This window comes from Phoenix dactylifera, chromosome 2 (assembly GCF_009389715.1).
Source record: "Phoenix dactylifera cultivar Barhee BC4 chromosome 2, palm_55x_up_171113_PBpolish2nd_filt_p, whole genome shotgun sequence".
Classification (NCBI taxonomy): Eukaryota; Viridiplantae; Streptophyta; class Magnoliopsida; order Arecales; family Arecaceae; genus Phoenix; species Phoenix dactylifera.
Genome location: NC_052393.1, coordinates 26,936,458 through 26,959,239, shown reverse-complemented (window position 1 = coordinate 26,959,239; position 22,782 = coordinate 26,936,458). Strand labels below are relative to the sequence as shown.

Here is a 22,782-nt window from a genome sequence, read left to right as displayed (position 1 = left end):
ACCAAACATACCAAAAATACTTTTCCAGACATGCTCTTTCCAGGAATCTGCTTCTCAGAAATCATATTCCTAAGAGGAAAAATGCTTTCCGCGAACCAAACGAGCCCGGAATGGTGAAGAGGATTCAAAGTCTTTAGGAACTTCTAGTTAAATCATGCCAATGGGTTGAAGCTTGGCCAAGCGGATGGAATTGAACTGCAAAATATTTTTATGGGCATAATTGGGCTATGCCTCACCAAACAATAAAGTAGACCCACCAGGGGAACATAACGAGGGGATTGTTCTCTGCTACTGACGTAGCAAATTGTCTTGCTCTTGCTTCTAGCCCACTTGAAATTGTCCACTGCCAAATAATTCCTTGTTGATATTCAACTACGTTGTCTTCTTGATTGACCTGCCAGATGTTGACGAGTGCAGTGATCAGAAAAACAACCCTTGCAAGGAAGAATGCATCAACATATATACCAGCGAGTGTTTCTTTCACCAGTCCATCATCAGGAACAACTGGTTTTAGGACTTCATAGTTCTACCGATGACGTTCCCATGAAATTTCGGAACTTTGAAACTTAATCCAAAACCATTACTTAAATAGGTGAATTCAATGCGATTACCTATTTAGGATCAATGCATGGGGGCAATTATTCTTGGCATACTAAGTTACTTCAATATATTGAGTGGAGATAAGCTCGGGCGTCAACTAGCACATTAGAATGGGTCGTGGCTGGACACGAATATGCCAAAATGTTCAATTTGCAAAACCAGACTTTCTCTGCCGCATCTATATATTTTTGACAGTGGCAATCTTAGGCTGGACAGAGACACATATATATAGCTGTGAGAAGGGGCAATTTTTCAAGATTCTAGTTAAATCTATTACTATAATTAAGAAGGCTCTCTACACTGATTTAGAGAATTGCAACTTGTTGATTTTAGTAGTCACCCATGAGATTTATTCCACTAATTGTAGTAGTTCATATTTATATAAAATTTATAAAAAATTGTTAACACTTTCACGTGCATAACCCAATAAATATGACATATTATGTATTTACCCTCCAAAAATCACTTTTTGTATATATAGCTGTTAGATCATCTTATTTTTGCAACACATCTCCTATTGGATTTTTGACTAATAGTATTAAAAATTATCATTTTAAATCTAAAAGATATTGTTACCCTTTTGCATTAATACTCTTAAAATTTTAAATTTAATTTATATTATAAAGAGCCATTTTTGTATATCTTTTTAGGGGTACTGATGTGAAATAATAATGAATTCATTTTATACTTAAAAGCAACTATCTATTGATATTATGAGTCAACAATCTTATGGAAGGGGTATCCCTGCAAAAATAGAAAGATTTGAGGATATATTTTCAAACGGTGAATATTGAAGGGTAAATAGATAGTAAGTCATATCTGCAAGTGCATATATGTAAAATCCTAAATTATTTAAGTGTATTACATTGGTATATTTTATTTGGTCTATGGCATTCATGTTATCAAATGGTCCATATTTAACCTTTTAATCATTTAACCTAAACTATCCTATAGATCGAAGTACGTGCAAATATGTAATTAACCTTCAACAAGCACTAAGAACTCTAGAAGCAAACCATAGTATTTACCACTTACAACTCATACAAGTAGGATAAATTTTACTAAGAACTGTAGTATTTAGTACATGTCACCAAATAGTATGTCATGGATAAATTTAAATATTCAGTAGTACAAAATGAGATAATTACATCAATAAGTATATAGCTAGATCACTAGTTTTTATCACATAGATCTCCGGTTGTACAATATGTAATTTAGAGATAGCAGCAAAATGCAAAGTTCGAAGAATAATTTCATCAATATCTGCTTAGAAAAGTAGGGAGCATCAATAGCATAGAAAATATCTCAACAACTCTCTATAAAAGAGCAGTTTCTCATAAATTCATCATCTTAGGAGATCCATGGAAGCTAACATATCACCTTCTAAAATATATTGTCTGCTTGCCTCTGCAGTGCATCCATTTGAAGGTCCAATTTCACCTAGCAAGTGTGTTATTTCTGAATGATTTTGGGAAGCCAGCTGCTGCTTATGAAACTTGTTCTTTAGCCCTTCTAACTCGATGGCAACTTCTTTCATGGTTGGCCTTTCTTCTCCTTTCAAATTTAAGCACCTCCTGGCAAGTTGTGCAAACACAAAGAGTTGTTGTATTCCAGCTTCCTCTACAATTTGAGGCTCTACTAGCTGAAGAAGGTGTTGCTCATCAAACATCAATGTAAAATATGTAGCAAGATTTCTCTGCCCTTCCGACCTTGAAAAAGATACTGGCATCTCTCTAGTTAATAGCTCCACAAGAACTACCCCAAAGCTATAGATATCACTCTTCTCTGTTAGCTTGCTTGTGTGGAAGTACTCTGGATCTAAGTATCCAATTGTCCCTTGCACGAGGGTGGTTATATGTGTTTGATCAAATGGGACCGACCTCGAGGCTCCAAAGTCTGATACTTTAGCTGTATAATTCTCATCTAACATTATGTTTGAGGATTTGACATCTCTATGAATGATTGGTGCTGAAGCAGCTGAGTGCAGATATGCCAATGCCCCGGCAGTTTCTGCAGCTATTCTTAAACGAACTTTCCATGGCATTGAGAAATCATGACTCTCACCATGGATATGGTGGAACAGGGTTCCATTGGATATGAACTCATACACAAGTAATGGAACTTGGGTCTCTAAACAGCAGCCCAAGAGTCTAACAACATTTCTATGATTGATTTGAGAAAGGATGATGATCTCATTGATAAATTGATTGATCTGGCTCTGGTCAACAAATTTGGCCTTCTTGATGGCGACAACATTCTGGCTTGGCAAAATACCTCTAAATACAGTACCATAACCACCATGACCAAGGATTTGGTTCTCACTGAAGTTGTTGGTTGCCTTTTCTAGTTCCTCTATACTGAAGATCTTCACTGTTGCATTAGAACCTTGACTTACGCTTTGCTGCTGCAGAAACATGCCTCCATTTTGTTGAAAGAACTTGGCTTTCATCTTTATTAGTTTTCTTTTCTTTGAGACCCTTAATGACAACAAACTTCCAATGACTAGAATAAACAAGACGCCAAACCCCACACCTGCATATAAGCAACAGGAACTTTAGTTTCAAAAAATCTCAGTTGATGATAGTTCTTTCCGGTATGCGTAGGAGATGCTTTTATTGCTAAGCTTTGAAATTTTAAACAATGCTAAAAATTTTACCACTCCGATTGTAAGCTTGATAAAAAAAAAACAAATCAACAAATACTTATGCATGGCATTATCTTGATCATCAAAAATTAGATTTGAAGAAAATGATGCATCACATTTCCGTAGGACTAATTAAATTCTATTCCCGTAAGGATTAATAAAATATTTAAAACATATCATTAGTAATAACATAATTGTGCCTCTCAGTAAAAAATAATTTTTCAAGATTTTTTTATGAGAAAAATATAATCATAGAGTTGGGACATGCTATGCAAGCAGCTTGGCATGACAACCATCATATCCCTTATACAAGGATATGGTAGTAAAACTAAACAAGAACCACAAGCAATCTTAATAAAGAAATTCTTTTTCTCCCCCCAACCCCTAGCGCATGAAAGAAAAATAAAATATGGGATTAGTTAGATCCTTTGAATTACCTTTTTAAATATTAGATAATGATTAGACTAGTTTTCGAGAAGAAATACGAAAAATTGACAACTTTTAAAAATATAAGATAATTTGTTTGTCAGGCACTTCCTTTTGACACTATACTCAATCATAGCCTTGTTGATTAGGTTTTATCTTTTATTATTTGAATGCAGATCCCATGCACATCATAATCCAAAACCAAGATAAGGTGGGCATATCATACAATATTTTCTAATAATAATGATTATTTTTAAAAATGATAAAACTTTGCTTGGTAGTTACTTCTAATAAAAGTCTATTATTTGAAATTTTAAAAACTATTAATCCCTTATATAGTTATTAGCTGTTACGAAACTTCTATATATAATGTTCAAAAAAATTATGCAAAGATTACATCATTCTGACAATATATGTAAACATCGTTTGAACTCTTATAGATCCATCAGAACATGAGAAATAGATAATAAATTTCTTTCTTCCTCTAACTTTTAATTTCTATAACTTTTCTTCTACACTGGAATATAACTGCTTAGAGTTCAAAGGAAATTTAGATAAGTTATTACCTATGAAATATTAACTTATAGGTTGCATTTTTAGTGCATTTTTATCTTTCGAAGTAGTGTTATGAAACTATATAAAGTTCCTTGTCCGTATGATCCACTGTTTTATCTTTAACAAAATAGGTCAAATAATGTCCTTAACAAAACTCTTAGCTTGTGTGAGGTGAAGAGTAAGGTTGTGCACACCCTTGATAAATTTGGCTTTTGAGTATGGAAGTTAGGGCTGCTTCTAAGGGGCTACGAGTAAGACCTAAGTAGACTTGCTAAACCTACATAAAACACATAGCCCATAATGTGCTACCTTAGTAACAAGAATCCAATGTATATTGTGAACACTAATATGTGAGTTTTGATTAAATAAGATCAAGGTTTAATCCTTTTAGTTGTTCAAGACTCATAATTTTTGTTCAAACCTTAAGTTCAAAGGTAATCCACCTAAGGCCTGCACCATACTAAATCCAAGTTTGTTTTCTCTCTACCTTTTTTATGAAAGCAATATTATTATTTGCAAAAAAGTGGAGGATTTTTGTACGGCGTTTTCTAATAACGATTGTTTTAAAAAATATAAAACTCATTATATAGTTACTTCTAATAAGAAGTCTATTATCTGAAAGTTTAAAAATTTCTACACTCTTAGGTAGTAATTAGAGGTTAGGAAACTTTTATAATGTTAAAAACAAAAATATGCAGGGTTGCATCATTTCTGAAATGATACGTATGCAATATTTGAACTCTTATAATTCTATCAAATTATGAGAAACAAAAAATAAATTTATTCTTTTGAACTTTCTATTTCTATAAATTTATCCCCCCCCCCCCCCTCCTCTCACTCTATGCATGTGAATAATGGGTGGAGCACTGCTCTTGAAAATCTATATATATATACAAAATGAGTGAAAATTAAAAACGGCTTCATACGGCAAGCATAAATCTTGAAGCCAAGAATCACTTCCTCTTCTCTCCTTGTCTCTCTCTGTGTGCCTCCGCTACCAACTACCCCACACCCCCCACAAAAAAAAATAAATTCATTCATACCCTTGCAAATACGGCTTATTGCATATTTATTTTTATTTCTATTTACATATATAACCCTTAAAGTATCTTATTTTTTAACGGTACCTTCTCATTAGATTTTTTTTGTTGATGGTACCAATAAATAATTATTTTCAGTATAAAATAGATTTAAGTGCCCTATTTGTATTCAGATTCTTAAAAAAATTATGCAAAAATAATATCTCTTTACAACATAATTGAATATCATAATTTTTTATAGATATTGATGTATAAAGACAATATTGGTATTTTACACTTAAAATGGAAATTTTTATATCAACGTCGTTGATTAAAAATCTCGCAGAATGGATGTTTTTGTAAGGACAGAATAATTTTACGAGTATGTATGCAAATAGTATTTTTCAGAAGGTAAATATTTAGTAAGACATATTTACAAATATATATATATATGCAAAAGACCCAAAAGAAAGAAAAATAAATACTTAATTTGGTCACTTTGAGGATCAGATCAGATTAGTTTGGTCTGGGCTAGGCTGAATATGGCCCGACTTGGCAGATGCACAAGTTTAGCAATTACCAAGTTTATGACAAGGTTATTACACAGAACCCACACAGGGGAGCGGACCAACATGGCAAACCGGCATGCATTAGCTAGGAGTATTTCTAACAGTTAAAACTGACCAAATAAACTATAAATAAAAACACATAACTCTAGCCTGCATAGTTTTCTATTTAGTAACAAGAGAATTTGAACATGTTACCCAAAGCAACCTCCAGTGGCACCATATTCATGCAACCACTTCCCTGCTTTCTACCATCACCACGTTGTCCATGTGGGCAAGCACAAGAAACACTTCCTGGCTTGTTGATGCAGTGTCCCACACAAGGATTGAGCTTTGGATCCTCGCACTCATTAATATCTTGCAAGAGTAAAAACGTGTTGAAGTCCACAAGAAATGGGTTAACAAGAATATATTAAGGTGGAGTAAGAGTAAATGTAAATTATCAAGATGTTGCAAACTGGGTTATAATGTTTTTGTATCCGTCGTCCATTTGGAAATAGATTCCAAGTTCAAAACGTGGCATGTATTTATCCCAGAGGGTTGACTTGGATACTTCTCAAAAAAATAAATAAAAGAAGTAAAAGAAAAGAGAAAAAAGAGCTTGTAGGGTCTGCCAAACACGTAATATACCGGAGTATGCTTTCTAAGGAAATTGCCATTGGTGAAAAATAGAGTTGGGAGTACTATGAAAAAACTAGTATATATCCATATGTTTATATATATATATATATATATATATATATAATGTTTCATGAAAATGTAAACTGATATGTACCTTTGCATCCAATGTAATTAAGGATTTCCATGGTATCCATCACTGCAATTGCAGCTATATCCGACCCCATTAGTTGAATCGTAACAGTAGCTGTTCTCCTTGCAAGCATAGGTTTGCTTCTTCTTTCTTGCTTCTTCACACGGCTCATTCCCAATAGCCCAATCCAACACCATTAGGTAACGATCATGTAAGAATCTTCCGGACATAACATCATGCAGCATCTTCTTCGAGAATGTGAGGCTACTTTGCTTAACCAAGAAGGTCTCGCTGCAATTGCTTGAGGCTTGGCCCATGCTTTCGATCGTCACGTTGAATCTCTTGAGACCTGTAGTGATGATGGGGAACTGACAACAGCCCGAGTCATTGCAAGAGCCATTGACAACATTGGGATTGGAATCGTCGCACGAGGCTGTACAACCGTCCGAGGAGGAGCTAGAAATCTCATGGATATGGACCATTTTATCGCAACCGAACATCGTCAGCATGTTCTGTGTGTCCGATATCGTATAGGGAGTTCCCTCCAGGTCGATCCAGCTGGGTACTTGAGTGGAACTCGTGAAGCAGCCTTGAGCAATAGCACCAGCGTAGATGCTCAGATTTCCTTGCTGCAGCGAGATGTCTTCAATCTTGCAAGCATGGTTGCCCAGCTGCAAAATTGGAGAAGTGCCATTGCAGGTTATTTCGAAGCCTTTCATAGCTTTACCGGATATGCCGAAGGGATAGGGAACGCTGGTACAGGTCAGTGGAGATGATGACTTCTTTGCCTCCAACATGTATGCGCCGAGCGATACCGCCAAGCATAACAGCAGCAGCTCAAGAAGCAGCAACAGCCCGGAAATCATATCTCTTTGGCCTCTCTGCCTACTCCCTTCCCCGGCAAGATTAAAGCCAGTTAATTTAGCCCCACTTCAGTCGCAGCAGGGCTCTTCTTGTCAGCATGCAGAGAAAAAATCAAGGAGAGCCTGGTAGATAAGAGCACAGCTTTTCCAAGCATCAAATCAAACTCGATGGCGACCATCTTGACTACTTCGCATGGAAGACTAAGGAAAGGCAAAAATATTTGTGGCCGCACAAAGCTTATCCTTCTCCAGTCCGCTGTATTCCTCACTCATGGATCTGCTACCATGGATGATGACACCTCCCTCATCATCGAAACAGATTGATCCAACGGTAACTAAGCAAAGCTTATCATGTGGATAAGAGCACAGCTTTTCCAAGCATCAAATTAAACTCGATGGCGACCATCTTGACTACTTCTCATGGAAGACTAAGGAAAGGCAAAAATATTTGTGGCCGCACAAAGCTTATCCTTCTCCAGTCCACTGTATTCCTCACTCATGGATTTGCTACCATGGATGACACCTCACTCATCATCGAAACAGAACGATGGATCCAACGGTACTGAGCAAACCTTATCATTTTGCAAAGGTATTGATGTTTTCTATCCCTTTGGATCGAAAACAAAGTTCACCTTCTCAGGGGCGGCCCAATGCATTTGAGGGCTAAAGTAAGCTCACTAATTAGAAATGCCTTTTTCTTAAAAAAAATAATGAAAAAATTTTAATAAGTAAAAAAGACTTTAAAAATTTATTTAAAAATAATTCGTCTAGCTTTTTGAGATGCAAAATTAATGATCAAACTTTTGTACTCAAAATTCATTAAAATACTATTTTCAATCGATAATATAGATAATCTATTTAATTTTTCTTGTGACATAGTTGACCACAAATAAGATTTTATCAACTTTAATTTTGAAAAAATGCTTTCAGCCGAAGCAATTGTTACAGGTATTGTTAACAATATTGTGTAAGCAATGCATGCATTTGGAAAAAAATTTGTTTTTTAATAAAACTTAAAGTATCAATAGGAGTACTAGTTTCTATTTGTAAAACTTCTTTCAAAATTTTTAACTCTTAAAACAGATCAAGATCATCAATATCAGAATATTCATCATGTTTTAAAAAAAATTTTAAGATTAAGATAACACTTTTTCAAAACTTTCTTATCTTCTCTTTCTAAACAGGATGGCTCTATGAATGATGCAGACCAAACATGGTAATCTTTATTTGACCTCTATCTTCATAAATTTGTTATGCTCTTTTTCTCATAAGAAAAGGACCCAATCTTTCCATCTCTAGAATCTTTTATATAAATCTTCAAGGATTCTTTCCAATGATCAAGATAGCCTTGCAGGTATTCCAGGAAGTTCTGTTAGCAAATACACAAGGCAATATGTTCCTCTGGGTGCTCTTATTTTCATTAGGCTATCAGGAGATTTTCTGCCACAAGAACAATTGAGCAGGAAGCATGGAAATCCATAAATAGGAAATCAGCAACGGCTACTTGTGACGGGAAAAGGTAAAACTTATTCTCAAGCAACCCTACATCCACAAATAGAACAATTGCCAATGCTGCAAGCAAATCCAAGCCTCGAGCAACAGCTACACATTATCCATCATAGCAAAAGGAACAAGCACACACCATGCTTAAGGAGCTTGATAGATGCGGCCCATATGCTTATCTAGACACGTAGACAGACAAAAAGAAAGAAAAAGCAAAATACTATTATGAATCTGATTGTCAATCTCATTTTATTTCGTTCTTTTTATGTCATCTTCTAACTCTATTTCGGATACTTGTTCTGTTGCTAATTTCTGAATTAAACTTGATGGGGTGTTTTATTTGTTTGTAACAATAAATCTATCTAGAGCTTCTTTTTGAGATTGAATGAGTTTTTCGATTTTTCCTTTCTTTTTGAGTTTTTCATACCCACATTCATATTTTTTAATTAGACATTTGAATTTAAATATAATATTATCAAATAAAGTAATTAAGATAGTTGCTACAAACAAATCAAAATATAAAAGAGTTGAAAATGATAAAAATTCAAACTTGCGGTTGTGCCTGTCCCGATCGATCCGTCAATGAAGCGGAGCCTGCCACCTGTGGAAGTTGTCGCTGTCTCGCCAGAGGCCCGGGGCCAGAGATTGTCACCTGATATAAAATTATTGAAAAAAATTAGGAACGAAAGATTGCACTATTCAATTTCGGCAACTTTATTATAACTTTTGAATGATAAAACAGAAATTGAGAGAGGAAAAGGAAAAATAATAAAAACACCAACTAGAGTAGGAAAAAGGAATAACTTAACCATTAAGCTCATGCGTGCCAGCCAAAACTAAATATTTTTATTATCTTGTGCGTACCATCGTCACTGGGGTTCATTCTTTGACTTTAATTCAATAACTTAAGGTAGAATTTTATTTGTAATAGCTATGCATTTCCACATGCTATCATCTTTCAATACTATCATGAGAAAGCCCACGTCCACAAAAAGAAATAAGAGGTCGCCTTTCAGCTAATTAAGAATGGAGTTCCATATGGGGTTCATTGCTAGGGCTCAAGCATGGATGAAAATAGGATTCAGCAAGCCACAATAGCTCTAACTTTGGGGGCTCATGAAGTGCTATAAAATAGCAAAAGCGTTGCAATACATTTATCTGGCTATTATAATTTTATTTTCTTTTGAAGGTCTTTCCATTTTCTTGCCAGTGTCATTATAAGGGTGTCATTTTCTGAAATAATGAAAATTCCTACTGCACTGTTATACAATAGTCATATAATGATTACTATGTGTTGGGGGAAAATAAATCGTCCCAAAGCACGTGAGCAGGCCGCCAGCACATGGCCGGAGGCGCCCGACCTGGAAGGCGCCCGACCTGGAAGGCGCCCGACCTTGAAGGCGCCCGACCTAGAAGGCACCCGATCTCGGAAGGCATCCGGTCCCAGAAGCTGGACCTCGCCGACTGCCCGCTGCGGTCACATCCTCCTACGGCCCGATTTGGGACCACGCCTTGAGCGGCTTACTCAACAATTAATGTGCATGGTCTCTGCAGACCTCCGACTTACTCAACAATTAATGCGCATGATCTCTGCAGACCTCTGACTTACTCAACAATTAATGTGCATGATCTCTGCAGACCTCCGGCTTACTCAACCATTAATACGCGTGGCACCTGTTGTCTACGGATCTCCAGTCCTCCACGGCAAATTAGCTCGGCTGCCTCCAGTCAGCCGTGACAACTTTCTGATTCCGACCTCATCCCCTACGGTAAGGCATTAATTCACATGATCGTGCACCAACTCATGCGACGTGCTCAGTTGTACGGCAACCTGGTTCCGTCGCATCACAGGTAACCCAGCGCTGCTCTATAAAAGGAGAACCCCTCTACCTTGAAGGGGGCTGGACACAAAAAAACTCTGGACATATTTTTCTTCGATATATCTTTTCCTCCTCTGACTTAGGCATCGGAGGGCCGGCGCCGGAAACCCCGGCCACTGGCTTTTTGCAGGCCCCGCGGAGGATGTCGCCTGCCGACGGATTGCCACCCACTGCCAGACGACGGAGCTCCTCCCTTCTCACCCAGTGGTCACCCCCGAGTCCAATTTTCAGCAACACTATGAATTGAAATCCCAGAGAAATTGTAAAGGTATTATGATGACATTTATGTATCTTAGAGATTATAATCATATGAAACAGAGGTTAGTACTTCATATCTTTAGAAACTAAAGTATTTATTTTTTTGGAAAAAACAAAAAAATAGGCTGTTTAAATACTAGCTAAAGAGTCAGAGAGTTTTAACATAAGTCATGAAAAGTTGAGATCAAATTCACTAAGGTCCACTGGATGTACTACTGTCGGACTAAAATATCCTTAATATTAATTTTCACTATATAAGAAGTATGTAGGTAGGTCAAACAAAGATAGAAGCTATCGAAACTGATTTAAAGATGATGCAGGACGGATGTAGGGATTGGAATGCAGAGAAAAAGAGAAGAGGAAGAGGGGAAGAAGAAGGGAAAGAGGAGAGGAGGAGGAGGAAGAAGAAGACTAATTTTCATGCATTAATTCCTTCCAAATAAACAAATGCATGCCCTATATATATATAGGGCCACCAAATAACAAATAAGTCCCAACGAAAAAAAAACAATTCAAAAGAGGTCCACAAGACAATATGCAAATTAATCCTACCTACATAAAATAAATAATAAAAAGAAAAACATCAATCAATCAATCCAGCCACAATGAAAGTGGCTGGACCGTCTTCCTGCGATAACCATAATCCCGCAAAGCAATCAGTCCAGTATTCGTGTCCGCACCAACTCCCCCCGGGTAAGAAGAAGTCGACCCCGACGAATGACTCTGGTAGTACTCCAAAAGATCTGGGTCAATGCGCTGTAACTCCGCACGTGTAATCCAAGTAGTATCAGACTCCGGGCGTCCTCGCCAACGAACCAGAAAACGCTGAACACCCCCATCACTGGTAGAAACAGTCTGCTCATCTAAAATGGCAACAATATGTTCTTTTTGTGCTGGTGGTAAAGCTAGATTGGTCAGGGATGGTATGGAATCAAGAATAGGAGTATCATCAAGCTCAAGTGATGGCGGAGCGAAAGGATCAGTAGGAATAGAAAGGGGGCCCTTGTAAGCAACCATATCCTCAATATTAAAAGTGGAGCTAATACCAAAATCAGAGGGAAGATCAAGAACGTAAGCATTAGTACCCACTCGTTGCAATACCCGAAAGGGCCCAGCACTACGAGCCTGCAGTTTCTTGACGGTTCCAGAGGGAAACCGCTCAGGCTGAATACGTATCATAACATAATCCCCAGTTTGAAATGTTTTATCACGCTTATGAGAATCAGCTTGTAGCTTATATTGAGCATTACTCATATGAATGCGCTTGCTAATTTCCTGATGCAGATTATTGCTAATTTCCTCATTTTTGCCATGCTATAACTTGGACAACCTATGCAAGTTCCATTTTTGTTTCAATATTATTGATTGTTTCAAACAAAAGAACTACACAACCAAGATAACATTAACCTGTTTATTACAAGAAAGAACATTGATTGTCCAAATTAAAACATGATCACCGGTGAGAAGAGAAAAATACAATACAAATTTCACCATCCAAAACGGAAGCTCTAGTTATCTGATAATGTAAGCAAGCAAGTGAGACGATATAATTATCAAAAAGAAAATGAAAATCTCCAGTAACACTCGAATAAAACCAAAATCCAATCATGCTATCAATCACAAGCATATCTCATCTTCTGCTGCTGTAGCAATTTGTCTTGCTCTTGTTTCTAGTCCACGTTAAAATTTTTCTCTGCCAAATAATTCCTTGTTGATATTGACTACGTTGTCTTCTTGATTGACCTGCCAAATGTCGACGAGTGCAGTGATCAAAAAACCAACCCTTGCAAGGAAGAATGCATCAACATATATACCAGCGAGTATTTCTTTCACCTGTCCATCAGGAACAGCTGGTGATGGTAGAAAGCAGAGAAGCGGCTGCAAGAATATCTTTCGTCTAGGGTAATATATTCCAAGTTAGTCTTATTAGAAATTTGCCCAAGATGGAGGACGATCTTACTGATTATTTAAGGATGAAATGTCTTGCAGAAAGTTATGGACATCATGGCTGATTGTGAGAAACAAACTGACACATTAACTGACTAGACTGCATGAGTCAGAGGATTTAGTTCTTAAATGGCAAGAAACCTTGTTGAGTCCCATGTTTAAATTTCTAAGGCTGATATATAATGATCTAAAAGGATCACTAGACTTAACATACTTAACATGGACTACTTTTACTACTATGGAGATGATTGGACAAAGTTCGGAGGTGAGATTCGTTATATTGGAAAACTAAATCGCATGTTAAAAGTTCAGAGACCATAACTTGGCCATACAACGCTTGATTGAGATGATCTTTTTTTTTTAATTAGAAACATTTTCAAGATCTCTTATGTGGGCTGTAATACACCAAGCCATAAAGACTAAATTCTGTCATTTGAATGTCAAAATGGGCTAGTCGAATTAAAAATTTTCTTTCTGAGAAAGATTTTGATTGGGCTTATCTTCCAATCCGAAAAAAATTATATATAGAGTCTAAAAGCAAAGTTGATGTAAAAGTCGAGTCTATCTCTTGTAGAATTTTAGTTTTTTACGATTGTTTCCACTAGTCACGGTCTAACTTAGGAATGCTTTATCCCTTTTCGACTAGAACAAGAATCTGACTTGAATTGTGTAATGATGGGTCTCACCAGCATAAATAGAGTCTACACCTCTCAGTTTAAGATGGATTAATAGAAGAAAAAGGGCCAAATCCTACTTTACCAATTTTTCTATTTTTTACTATTTTTTTAAGAAATTTGATGGAGCAAGTTAATAAAATTGGTCAAACCCCACAATTTATAACTGAGACATAATTGCTCGTCGAAAGCCAAATCCTATAAATCACTTCTCGTGCAAACCCTAGCAAAATTTTGATGCCACGTATACCACATTTCCTAGTAATCTTAAACCTTAAGCTCTGATACCATTTCCCTCGTGTCCCGAACCCAACACTTGGGTTAGCTATGTGATACGACTGGATACTCTCTAGAGCAAAGCCCTAGAAAATATGCAAGGTCTAAAAATTTATTACAACCTCAATATTATTGAACAATAATTTTCAATTCATAACAAATAACAAAACTGGTACAACTACAAAATTTAATCATCCAACTAGTTTTAGTGATAGTTTATCTATTCATCCTTTCACTAGTGATTCTAACCACAGCCAAGTATCAAGCATCTTGCAACTTTGAAAAAAAAAAGAAAAAAAAGGTAGTGTGAGCTTTAAACTCCAATAAGAATTTCTACACATCTACACCAACACAATAATATAAGTTTGAAAATAGCAAAAAATCATTACGCACATCATAAAATCATAAATCGACTATCAATATTGTTCAAATAAACAATATGCACAAGTACATCAAATATCAATAAAAATCTAACCACTCAAGAGTGATAAATCATAAGGTATCTCGGAAATCTTAAATAATTGTCTTCATGCAACTTTTCATTCCAATCTTTTTTAACTCAATTCGGATCTAAAATTAATTATCTTTTGAACTTTGAGCCAAATTTAAATGGTCCAATCATTCGTTTGTAAGGACACACAACACAAGGAGGAAAGAAATCGAAGGACACGTGTAGCAAATTAAGTCATTTTGGTTTGGAAAATGAATGGTTGATAAGGAATATGCAATTATCTTCCATCTAGTAAATATGCTGATTGCAATCCTTTTTCAATGAGTCTGGTTTTGCCATTGTACATGAAAGGATAAGAAAATCCTACTCAACCTTCTTATCATCTGGTTAAATAGGATGCATGCATGGTGAGGACCATGTAGGCCGGACTGGTAGCTTGGCAGCACCTGCAACTTGGCTATCGCCATGCCGTATAATTTCCTCCATCAAGTAAGTCAAGCATAGGATATCTCTGGCTTCATCCTCCACACTCGCAATCTCTCCAAGGAAATAAGTGGTGAAGGCAGCCTGGAAGACCTTGGTCCCCGCCTTCGCTCGGTTCAAACTGCAGCCACCGAGTCTTCGTGGAAAAATTAAGAGAATGATGTGTTAATAGAATATAGGAAACGGGTCAAGCTCTCCGTCTTTTTATTATTACCATGACAAAACCAAGACATGCAAGACGTGATGGATGCCGACGTCGCCCGTGATCGGAGAAGACTAATCAGAGATACGTAACCACATATAAATGATAGGTGTTTCGTAACTGTTGGGCCCGGTCCAGTCTGTTGGGCTTGGGCTGGCTGTTTGGGCCATGTGCCCGGAGGAAGACTTCTGGCTCCGGCAAGGAGCGGACTTTGAAGGCAACTAGGACTCCGGCAATGCCATGAGTTGGCATATAAAAGGCCCATCCGTCCTCCCTCTTGGCATCACCCCTCCTTCTTGATCAATTGCCGGTGATCGCGTCGAGTTCTCGTTCGATTTCAGCCAGAAGGATTTCACCTCGTCGCGTCGAGGGAGCTCGCCAGAGGTAAGGTAAGATTTTCCCACTCCTCTCTCTCTCTCCTCCTTTCTTTCGGTTTGGGCCATCGATTTTCTTTGAATTAAGATGGCAAGTTGCAAGAGGCAACCAAGTCCATCTCTGTTCATTCTTGTTTTGAGCAAATTCACTTTTGTCATCGCTATTGATGGAGTTAAGGTTGATGTCTTTGACCGATCGCCTCCTGCATTTTGCCTGGATGACGAGCAACAGAGAGAGTGGAGTGCATGAGATTGAATGAAGGATGGATCCGAGGAGATGGCCATGAATAGCTTGGAGGCACACCTGAACCTTGTTATGGATCTGGCCGGCAGTCTGAGGAGTAGTTCATAAAGGATGTCTCAAAACAAGCAATCCTTTCATTCGGCCTCTTTCTTTCTCCTCATCTCTCCTTCCATGAATCTAATGCAACGAAACTCCATGATCTGTCTGCCTTGTTTCTCCTTTTTCCTATCTTCCAAGGTGGAGTATGGAGGAAAAGAAGAGCCTGTGTAATCTGGATCTTGCAGTGGCTGCCTTCAACCCAAACAAACCCGGAAAAGACTCCTAGTTGGATGAACATAGCACCAGTTTTAGGACTTCGGGGTTCAACCTATGAAGTTCCCATGAGATTTCAGACTTCCAAAATTAATCCGAAACGATTATGTATTTAGGCTCAATGCAATGATATTACGTATTTAGGATCAATTATTCTTGACACACTAAGTTACTTCAATATATTAGAGTGGAGATAAGCTGGGGCTTCAACTAGCGCAATGGAGTGGTTCGTGGTTGCACCAATGGCGGACGCGAGTACAAAGGATAAGCCACTTTTGAGAAGATGCTCAGTTTGCAAAAGCAACCTTCCTCTACCATATTTGTATATTTTTGAAAGTGGTAGTAGAGACGCATAGTTTGAGAAGGGGCATTTTGCCCATATATTTAATTTTTATTCATTGGAGATTTATTATTTTTCTGAAGTCTAGTTAAATCGACTAGTATAATTAAAAAGGTTCTCTAAGTTGGGTGCACGAATTAGGGAATGGTTTTTCTTTAAGAGAATGGCAACTTGCTGATTTTAGTAGTCGACAATGACATCTATTCCATTAATTGTAGGAGTCCATATTTATATAAAATTTGTAATAAATTAGGCCTTTTATCTATATAACCCCATAAATATAACTTATTTTGTATTTACCTTTTAAAAATCACTATTTGCAAATAAACCTCTCATATCATCTTATTTTTGCAATAATAGATCTCCTATTCGATTTTTGACTAACAGTATTAAAAATATTATTTTAAATATAAAGGACATTATTACCCTTTTGCATTAATACTCTTAAAATTTAACATTTAATTTATATTGTCAAGAGCTATCTTTTTATCTTTAAAGGGTACTGATGCAAAATGATAAAAAATTTGATTATTACTTAAAGCAGTTATCTGTTAATACCATCTGTAAAAAAAAAAAATCTTACGAAAGGGTTACCCTTACAAAAATAGAAAGATTTGAGGATATATATAAAAATAGTGAATTTTGAAAGGTAAATAAATAGTAAGTCATATCTGCAAGGGTATATATGTAAAATCCTAAATAATTTAGGAGTATTAGTTCGGTATATTTTATTTGTTCTATGCTGTTCATGCTTTCAAACAGATTATATTTGACCCTTTAATCAATTTAACCAAAACTATCTAACAGAAGACAAGCAAATATGTAATTAATTTTCAACAAGCACTAAGAACTCTAGAAGCAACCAATAGTATTCAGCACTTACACTTCATCCAAGTATGACAAATTCAACTACTAGTATTCAGTACATGTCACCAAACAGTATGTCAGGGACAAATTTAAATAGTCAAGTGTACAATATGAAATAATTACATTAATAAATATAGCTAGATCGCTAGTTTTTATCACATAAATCTTCCATAGTACAATATATAAATTAGAGATAGCAGCAAAATGCAAAGTTCAAAGAGTAATTTGATCAACATCTGCTTAGTAAGGTAGAGAGCATCAATAGCATAGAAAATATCTCAACAGCTCTCTAGAAAGAGAGAAGTTTCTAATAAATTCATCACCTTGGGAGATCCATGGAAGCTAACATATTTCTAAATTATATTATTCAGCTTTCCTTAGCGCAACCAGTTGAAGGTCCAATCCCATCTAGCAAGTATTCCATTTACTCAAGATTTTGGAGAGCTAGCTGCTGCTTATGGAACCTCCTTAGTCGTTCTAACTCCATGGCAACTTCTTTCATGCTTGGTCTTTCTTCTCCTTTCAAATTTAAGCACCTCCTGGCAAGTTTTGCAACCACAAAGAGTTGCTCCATTCCAGATTCCTTTACAATCTGAGGCTCTACCAGCTGAAGGAGGCACTGCTCATCAAACATCGATGTAAAATAAAAAGCTAGATTTCTCTGATCTTCTGGCTTAGCAAAAAATACCGGAAGCTCTCTAGTTAACAGCTCTACAAGAACTACCACAAAGCTATAGACATCACTCTTCTCTGTTAGCTTGCTTGTGTGGAAGTACTCCGGATCTAAGTATCCAAATGTCCCTTGCACAAGGGTGGTTATATGTGTTTGATCAAATGGGACTGACCTCGAAGCTCCAAAATCTGATACTTTAGCTATATAATTCTCATCTAACAGTATGTTTGCAGACTTGACATCTCTGTGAATGATTGGTACTGAAACCGCTGAGTGCAGATACAACAACGCTTCAGCAGCAATCCTTAGACGGTCTTCCCATGGCATTAAGAAAACCTGACTCTCACCATGGATATGGTTGAATAGGGTTCCATTGGATATAAACTCGTACACAAGCAGTGGAACTTGGGTCTCTAAACAGCAACCCAAAAGTCTAACAACATTCTTGTGAGTTATTTGAGAAAGGATTGCAATCTCATTGATAAATTGCTCAATCTGGCTCTCATCAACTAATTTGGACTTCTTGATGGCGACAACTTTCTGGCTTGGCAAAACATCCTTGAATACAGTACCATATCCACCGTGACCAAGGATCTGGCTCTCATTGAAGTTGTTGGTTGCCTTTTCAAGTTCCTCTATACTGAAGATTTTCACTGTTGCATTAGAATCTTGATTTAAGATTTGTTGCTGCAGAAACAAGCCTCCATTTTGTTGAAAGAACTTCGCTTTCATTTTGATTAGTTTTCTTTTCTTTGAGACCCAGCATGACAACAAACTTCCAATGATTAGAATAAATAAGATGCTTAATCCCACACCTGCATATAAGCAATAGGAACTTTAGTTTTGAAAAATCTTAGTTTATGAAAGTTCTTTACAGTAAGTGCATGACATGGTTTTATTACTAATCTTTGAAAATTTAAATAATATTAGGAGTTTTACCATTATAATTGTCAGCTTGTTTGATCAGAAAGAAAACAAACCAACAAATACTTCTGCTTGATATTACCTTGATCATTTGAAGAAAATGTTACGTCACATTTCTATAGGACCTATTAAATTCTATTATTGTAAGGATTAAAAATATGCTTAAAACATCTCATTAGCAATAATATAACTATGCTGTTCAGTGAAAAATAATTTTTCAAAAAAAAAATTGAGAGAAAAATATAATCAAAGAGCTGAGGCATGCCATGTGTGCAGCTTTGGATGACAACACCATATCCATAGTATAAGGGTATGGTAGTAAAACTATACAAGAACCATAATCAATCTTAATAGCAAAATTCTTTTTCTCCCCCCATCCACCTCTCTTGAAAAAAAACAAAATATGGGATTAATTAGATACTTTAAATTACCTTTTTAAATATTAGATAATGATTAGACTTGTTCGAGAAGAAATATGAAAAATTGATAACTTTTAAAAAAATAAGATAATTTATTTGTCAAGCACTTTCTTTTGGAACTCTACTCAATCACAACCTTGTTGATTAGGTTTTAACCTTTATTATCTGAACACGGGTCCCATGCACATCATAATCCAAAACCAAGATAAGATGGGCATATCATACAATATCTCCTAATAATAATAAAAGTTTTAAATAATGATAAAACTTTGTTAGGTAGTTACTTCTAATAAAAGTCTATTATCAGAAATATTAAAAACTTTAAAACCCTTATGTAATTATTAGTTGTTACGAAACTTCTATAATGTTTTACAAAAATTACTCAAAGTTACATCATTTGAAAATATACAGACACATCGTTTGAAATCTCATAAATCCTTTAGAACATGAGCAATAGATAATAACTTTCTTTCTTCCTCTGAATTTCAATTTCTATAACTTTCCTTTTACACTAAAATATAACTGCTTAAAGTTCAAAGAAAATTTAGTTAAGTTACTACCTATGAAATATTAACTTAATTATAGGTTGCATTTTCAGTGAATTTTTATCTTTGGAATAGTAGTGGCATTAAACTATATAAAGTTCCATGTCTATGGGAATAAAATTCAAGAAAAATAAAATTGTACATCTCTAATTATCACAATGGAAACTCTATCAGATGCATCCTCATCCCCCCTCACTTTATATATGTGAATAATGGGTGGAGAACTACTCCTGATTATCTGTTCCCATTTACATAAACATAATGAGAGTAAATTGAAGCTGACCTCATGTGGCTAGCATAAATCTTGAAGCCAAAAATCACTTCCTCCTCTCCCTGACTCTCTTTGTGTTCCTTCTCTACCAACTGCCTCTAACCCCACAAAAAAAAAATAAAAATAAAAAATTCATACACACCCTTGCAAATACGGCTCATTGAATATTTATTCTTATTTCCATTTTCATATATAACCCTTAGATTATTTTGTTTTTGTAACGGTACCTTTTTGTTATATTTTTTTTGTTGATGGTACGAATAAATAATTATTTTCAGTATAAAATGGATTTAATTGCCCTTTTTGTATTAAGATTCTTGAAAAACCTATGCAAAAATAAGAGCTCTTTACAACATAATTGAATATCAAAATTTTTTATAGATATTGATGTAAAAAGACAATATTGGCATTTTATACTTAAAATGAAAATTTTTATATCAACAACGTTGATTAAAAAATCACAGAATGGATGTTATTGTAAAGACAAAATTATTTTAAGAGCATGTATGTAAATAGTGTTTTTCAAAAGGTAAATATACTACATGTTTACAAGAATATATACGCAAAAGACCCAAAAGAAAGAAAAATAAATGTTTAATTTGGTCTCTTTAAGGATCAGATCAGATTATTTAGGCCTGGGCTAGGTTGAATCTGGCCGACTTGGCAGATGCACAAGCCTAGCAATCACCAAGTTTATGACAAGATTATCACACAGATCCCACATAGGGGAGTGGACCAACATGGCAAACGAACATGAGTATTTCCAGCAGTTAACATCAGACCAAATAAAGCATAAATGAAAACATATAACTAGCCTCTGGGCATAGCTTCCCATTTAGTAATTATAAGAGAATTTAAATATGTTACCTAAAGCAACTCCTAGTGGCACCATATTCGTGCAGCCACTTCCCTGCTTTCGGCCATGCGGGCAGGTGCAGGAAACACTTCCTGGCTCGTTGATGCAGTGCCTCACACAAGGATTGAGCTCTGGATCCTCGCACTCATTAATATCTTGTAAAAGTAAAAACGTGTTGAAGTCCACAGGAAATGGGTTAACAAGCATATATTAAGGTAGAGTAAGAGTAAAGGTAAATTATTAAGATGTTGCAAACTGGGTTATAATGTTGTTGTTTTCATTATCTATTTGGAAATAGATTCCAAGTTCAAAACGTGGCATGCATTTATCCCAGACGTATGACTTGGATAGTTCTCAAAAAAATAATAATAAAAGTAAAAGAACAGAGAAAAAAGAGCTTGTAGGGTCTGCCAAACACCTTATATACCGGAGAATGCTTTCTAAGGAAGTAAACAAGAAAATTTGGGGTTGCCCTTGGTGAAGAATAGAGTTGGGAGTACTATGAAAAAACTAGTATATTTTTGTATATATCCATATGTATGTATGTATATATATAATGTTTCATGGAAATGTAAACTGATGCATACCTTCGCATCCTATGTAAGGATTTCCATAGTATCCTTGGCTGCAATTGCAGCGATATCCGACCCCATTAGTTAAATCGTGACAGTAGCTGTTCTCCTTGCAAGCGTAGGTTTCCTTCTTCTTTCTCGCTTTTTTGCTCCTTCCCAATAGCCCAGTCCAACACCACTTGAAAAGTTTGATTGTGGTATACACCACCCCACAGCTTCTCACTCGAGAATGTGAAGCTATTTTGGTTAACAAGGAAGGCCTGGCTGCCCGCGGTAGAATTGAAGACTGCGTTTATGAGATTACCAGGTTTTCCGAACGTGAGGTTGAAGCTCTTGAGACCTTTAGGGATGGAAGCCTGACAACAGCCCAAGCCAGAGCAACGTCCGCTCATGACAACACTGTGAACGGAGTCGCAGAAGGTAACACAACCGCTTGTCAAGTTACTACGGCTTCCTTTAATAATTGCCAGATCGTCGCAACCGACCATCGTCAGCATATTCTGTGTGTCCGATATCGTATAGGGGGTTCCCTCCAGGTTGATCCAGCCGGATCCTCGAATGAAGTTTCCTTCGCAGCCCCGAGCAATAGCACTAGCGTAGATGATCAGATTGCCTTGCAGCAACGAGATGGTTTCAATCTCGTAAGTATGCTTGCCTAGATGCAGAATTGGAGAATTGCCATTGCAGCTTATTTCGAAGCCTTTCAAAGCTTTACCGGATATGCCGAAGGGGTAGGGAACGCTCGTACAGGTCAGCGGAGATGATGAGTTCTCGGCCCCCGACGTGTATGTACCGAGCGATGCTGCCACCAGTAATAGAAGCAGCTCAAGAATCAGCAACAGCTCGGAAATCATGTCTCTGGCTACTCCCTTCCCCAGCAAGATTAGTGTCTGTTTAGCCCCACTTAAATGGCAGCAAGGCTAGCTCTAACAAGGCTCTTCTTGTGAGAAGGCAAGAGAGAGAATCAAGGAGCACTTAGTACTCTAAAAATGGAGGAGAGAAGTCATCGTAGTCAACGGGCAAATCAACGGGCAAGAAAAATTGTGGAAAAGGGCGCTGTGTGTGAAATCATCTCTCTGGCCCCTTTGGCTTCTCCCCTCCAATCAAACTCGACGGCGACCATGTTGACTTTCCATATTTCTGCAATGTGCCAACAACCTGGAAAAATTGGACAGCTGGTCTAATGAAAACAACAACTGAAAAAAAAAAATAAAAAAATAAAAAGCCCTTGTTATCATGCCCCATTCCAATGGTATCAACCGGACAGGAGCAAACAGCTGCAAATCA

The 22,782-nt window shown here is 36.5% G+C and overlaps 2 protein-coding genes and 1 pseudogene across 2 annotated transcripts; all 3 read right to left on the bottom strand.

Annotated features, from left to right (window-relative positions):
* Window positions 1-1,685: 1,685 nt before the first annotated feature.
* Window positions 1,686-7,672, bottom strand: LOC103714552 (annotated as a pseudogene).
* A 9,361-nt stretch (window positions 7,673-17,033) lies between these two features.
* Window positions 17,034-18,866, bottom strand: LOC108511561 (wall-associated receptor kinase-like 1). Its single transcript, XM_017844600.3, has one exon. It carries the CDS (start codon window positions 18,638-18,640, stop codon window positions 17,660-17,662), a length of 981 nt encoding a protein of 326 aa, XP_017700089.2. The 5' UTR covers window positions 18,641-18,866; the 3' UTR covers window positions 17,034-17,659.
* Window positions 18,867-21,575: 2,709 nt separating this feature from the next.
* LOC120110021 (wall-associated receptor kinase 2-like) lies at window positions 21,576-22,641 on the bottom strand. Its single transcript, XM_039123983.1, has one exon. The coding sequence runs from the start codon at window positions 22,347-22,349 to the stop codon at window positions 21,576-21,578; it is 774 nt and encodes a 257-aa protein (XP_038979911.1). The 5' UTR covers window positions 22,350-22,641.
* Between the last annotated feature and the right edge of the window lie 141 nt (window positions 22,642-22,782).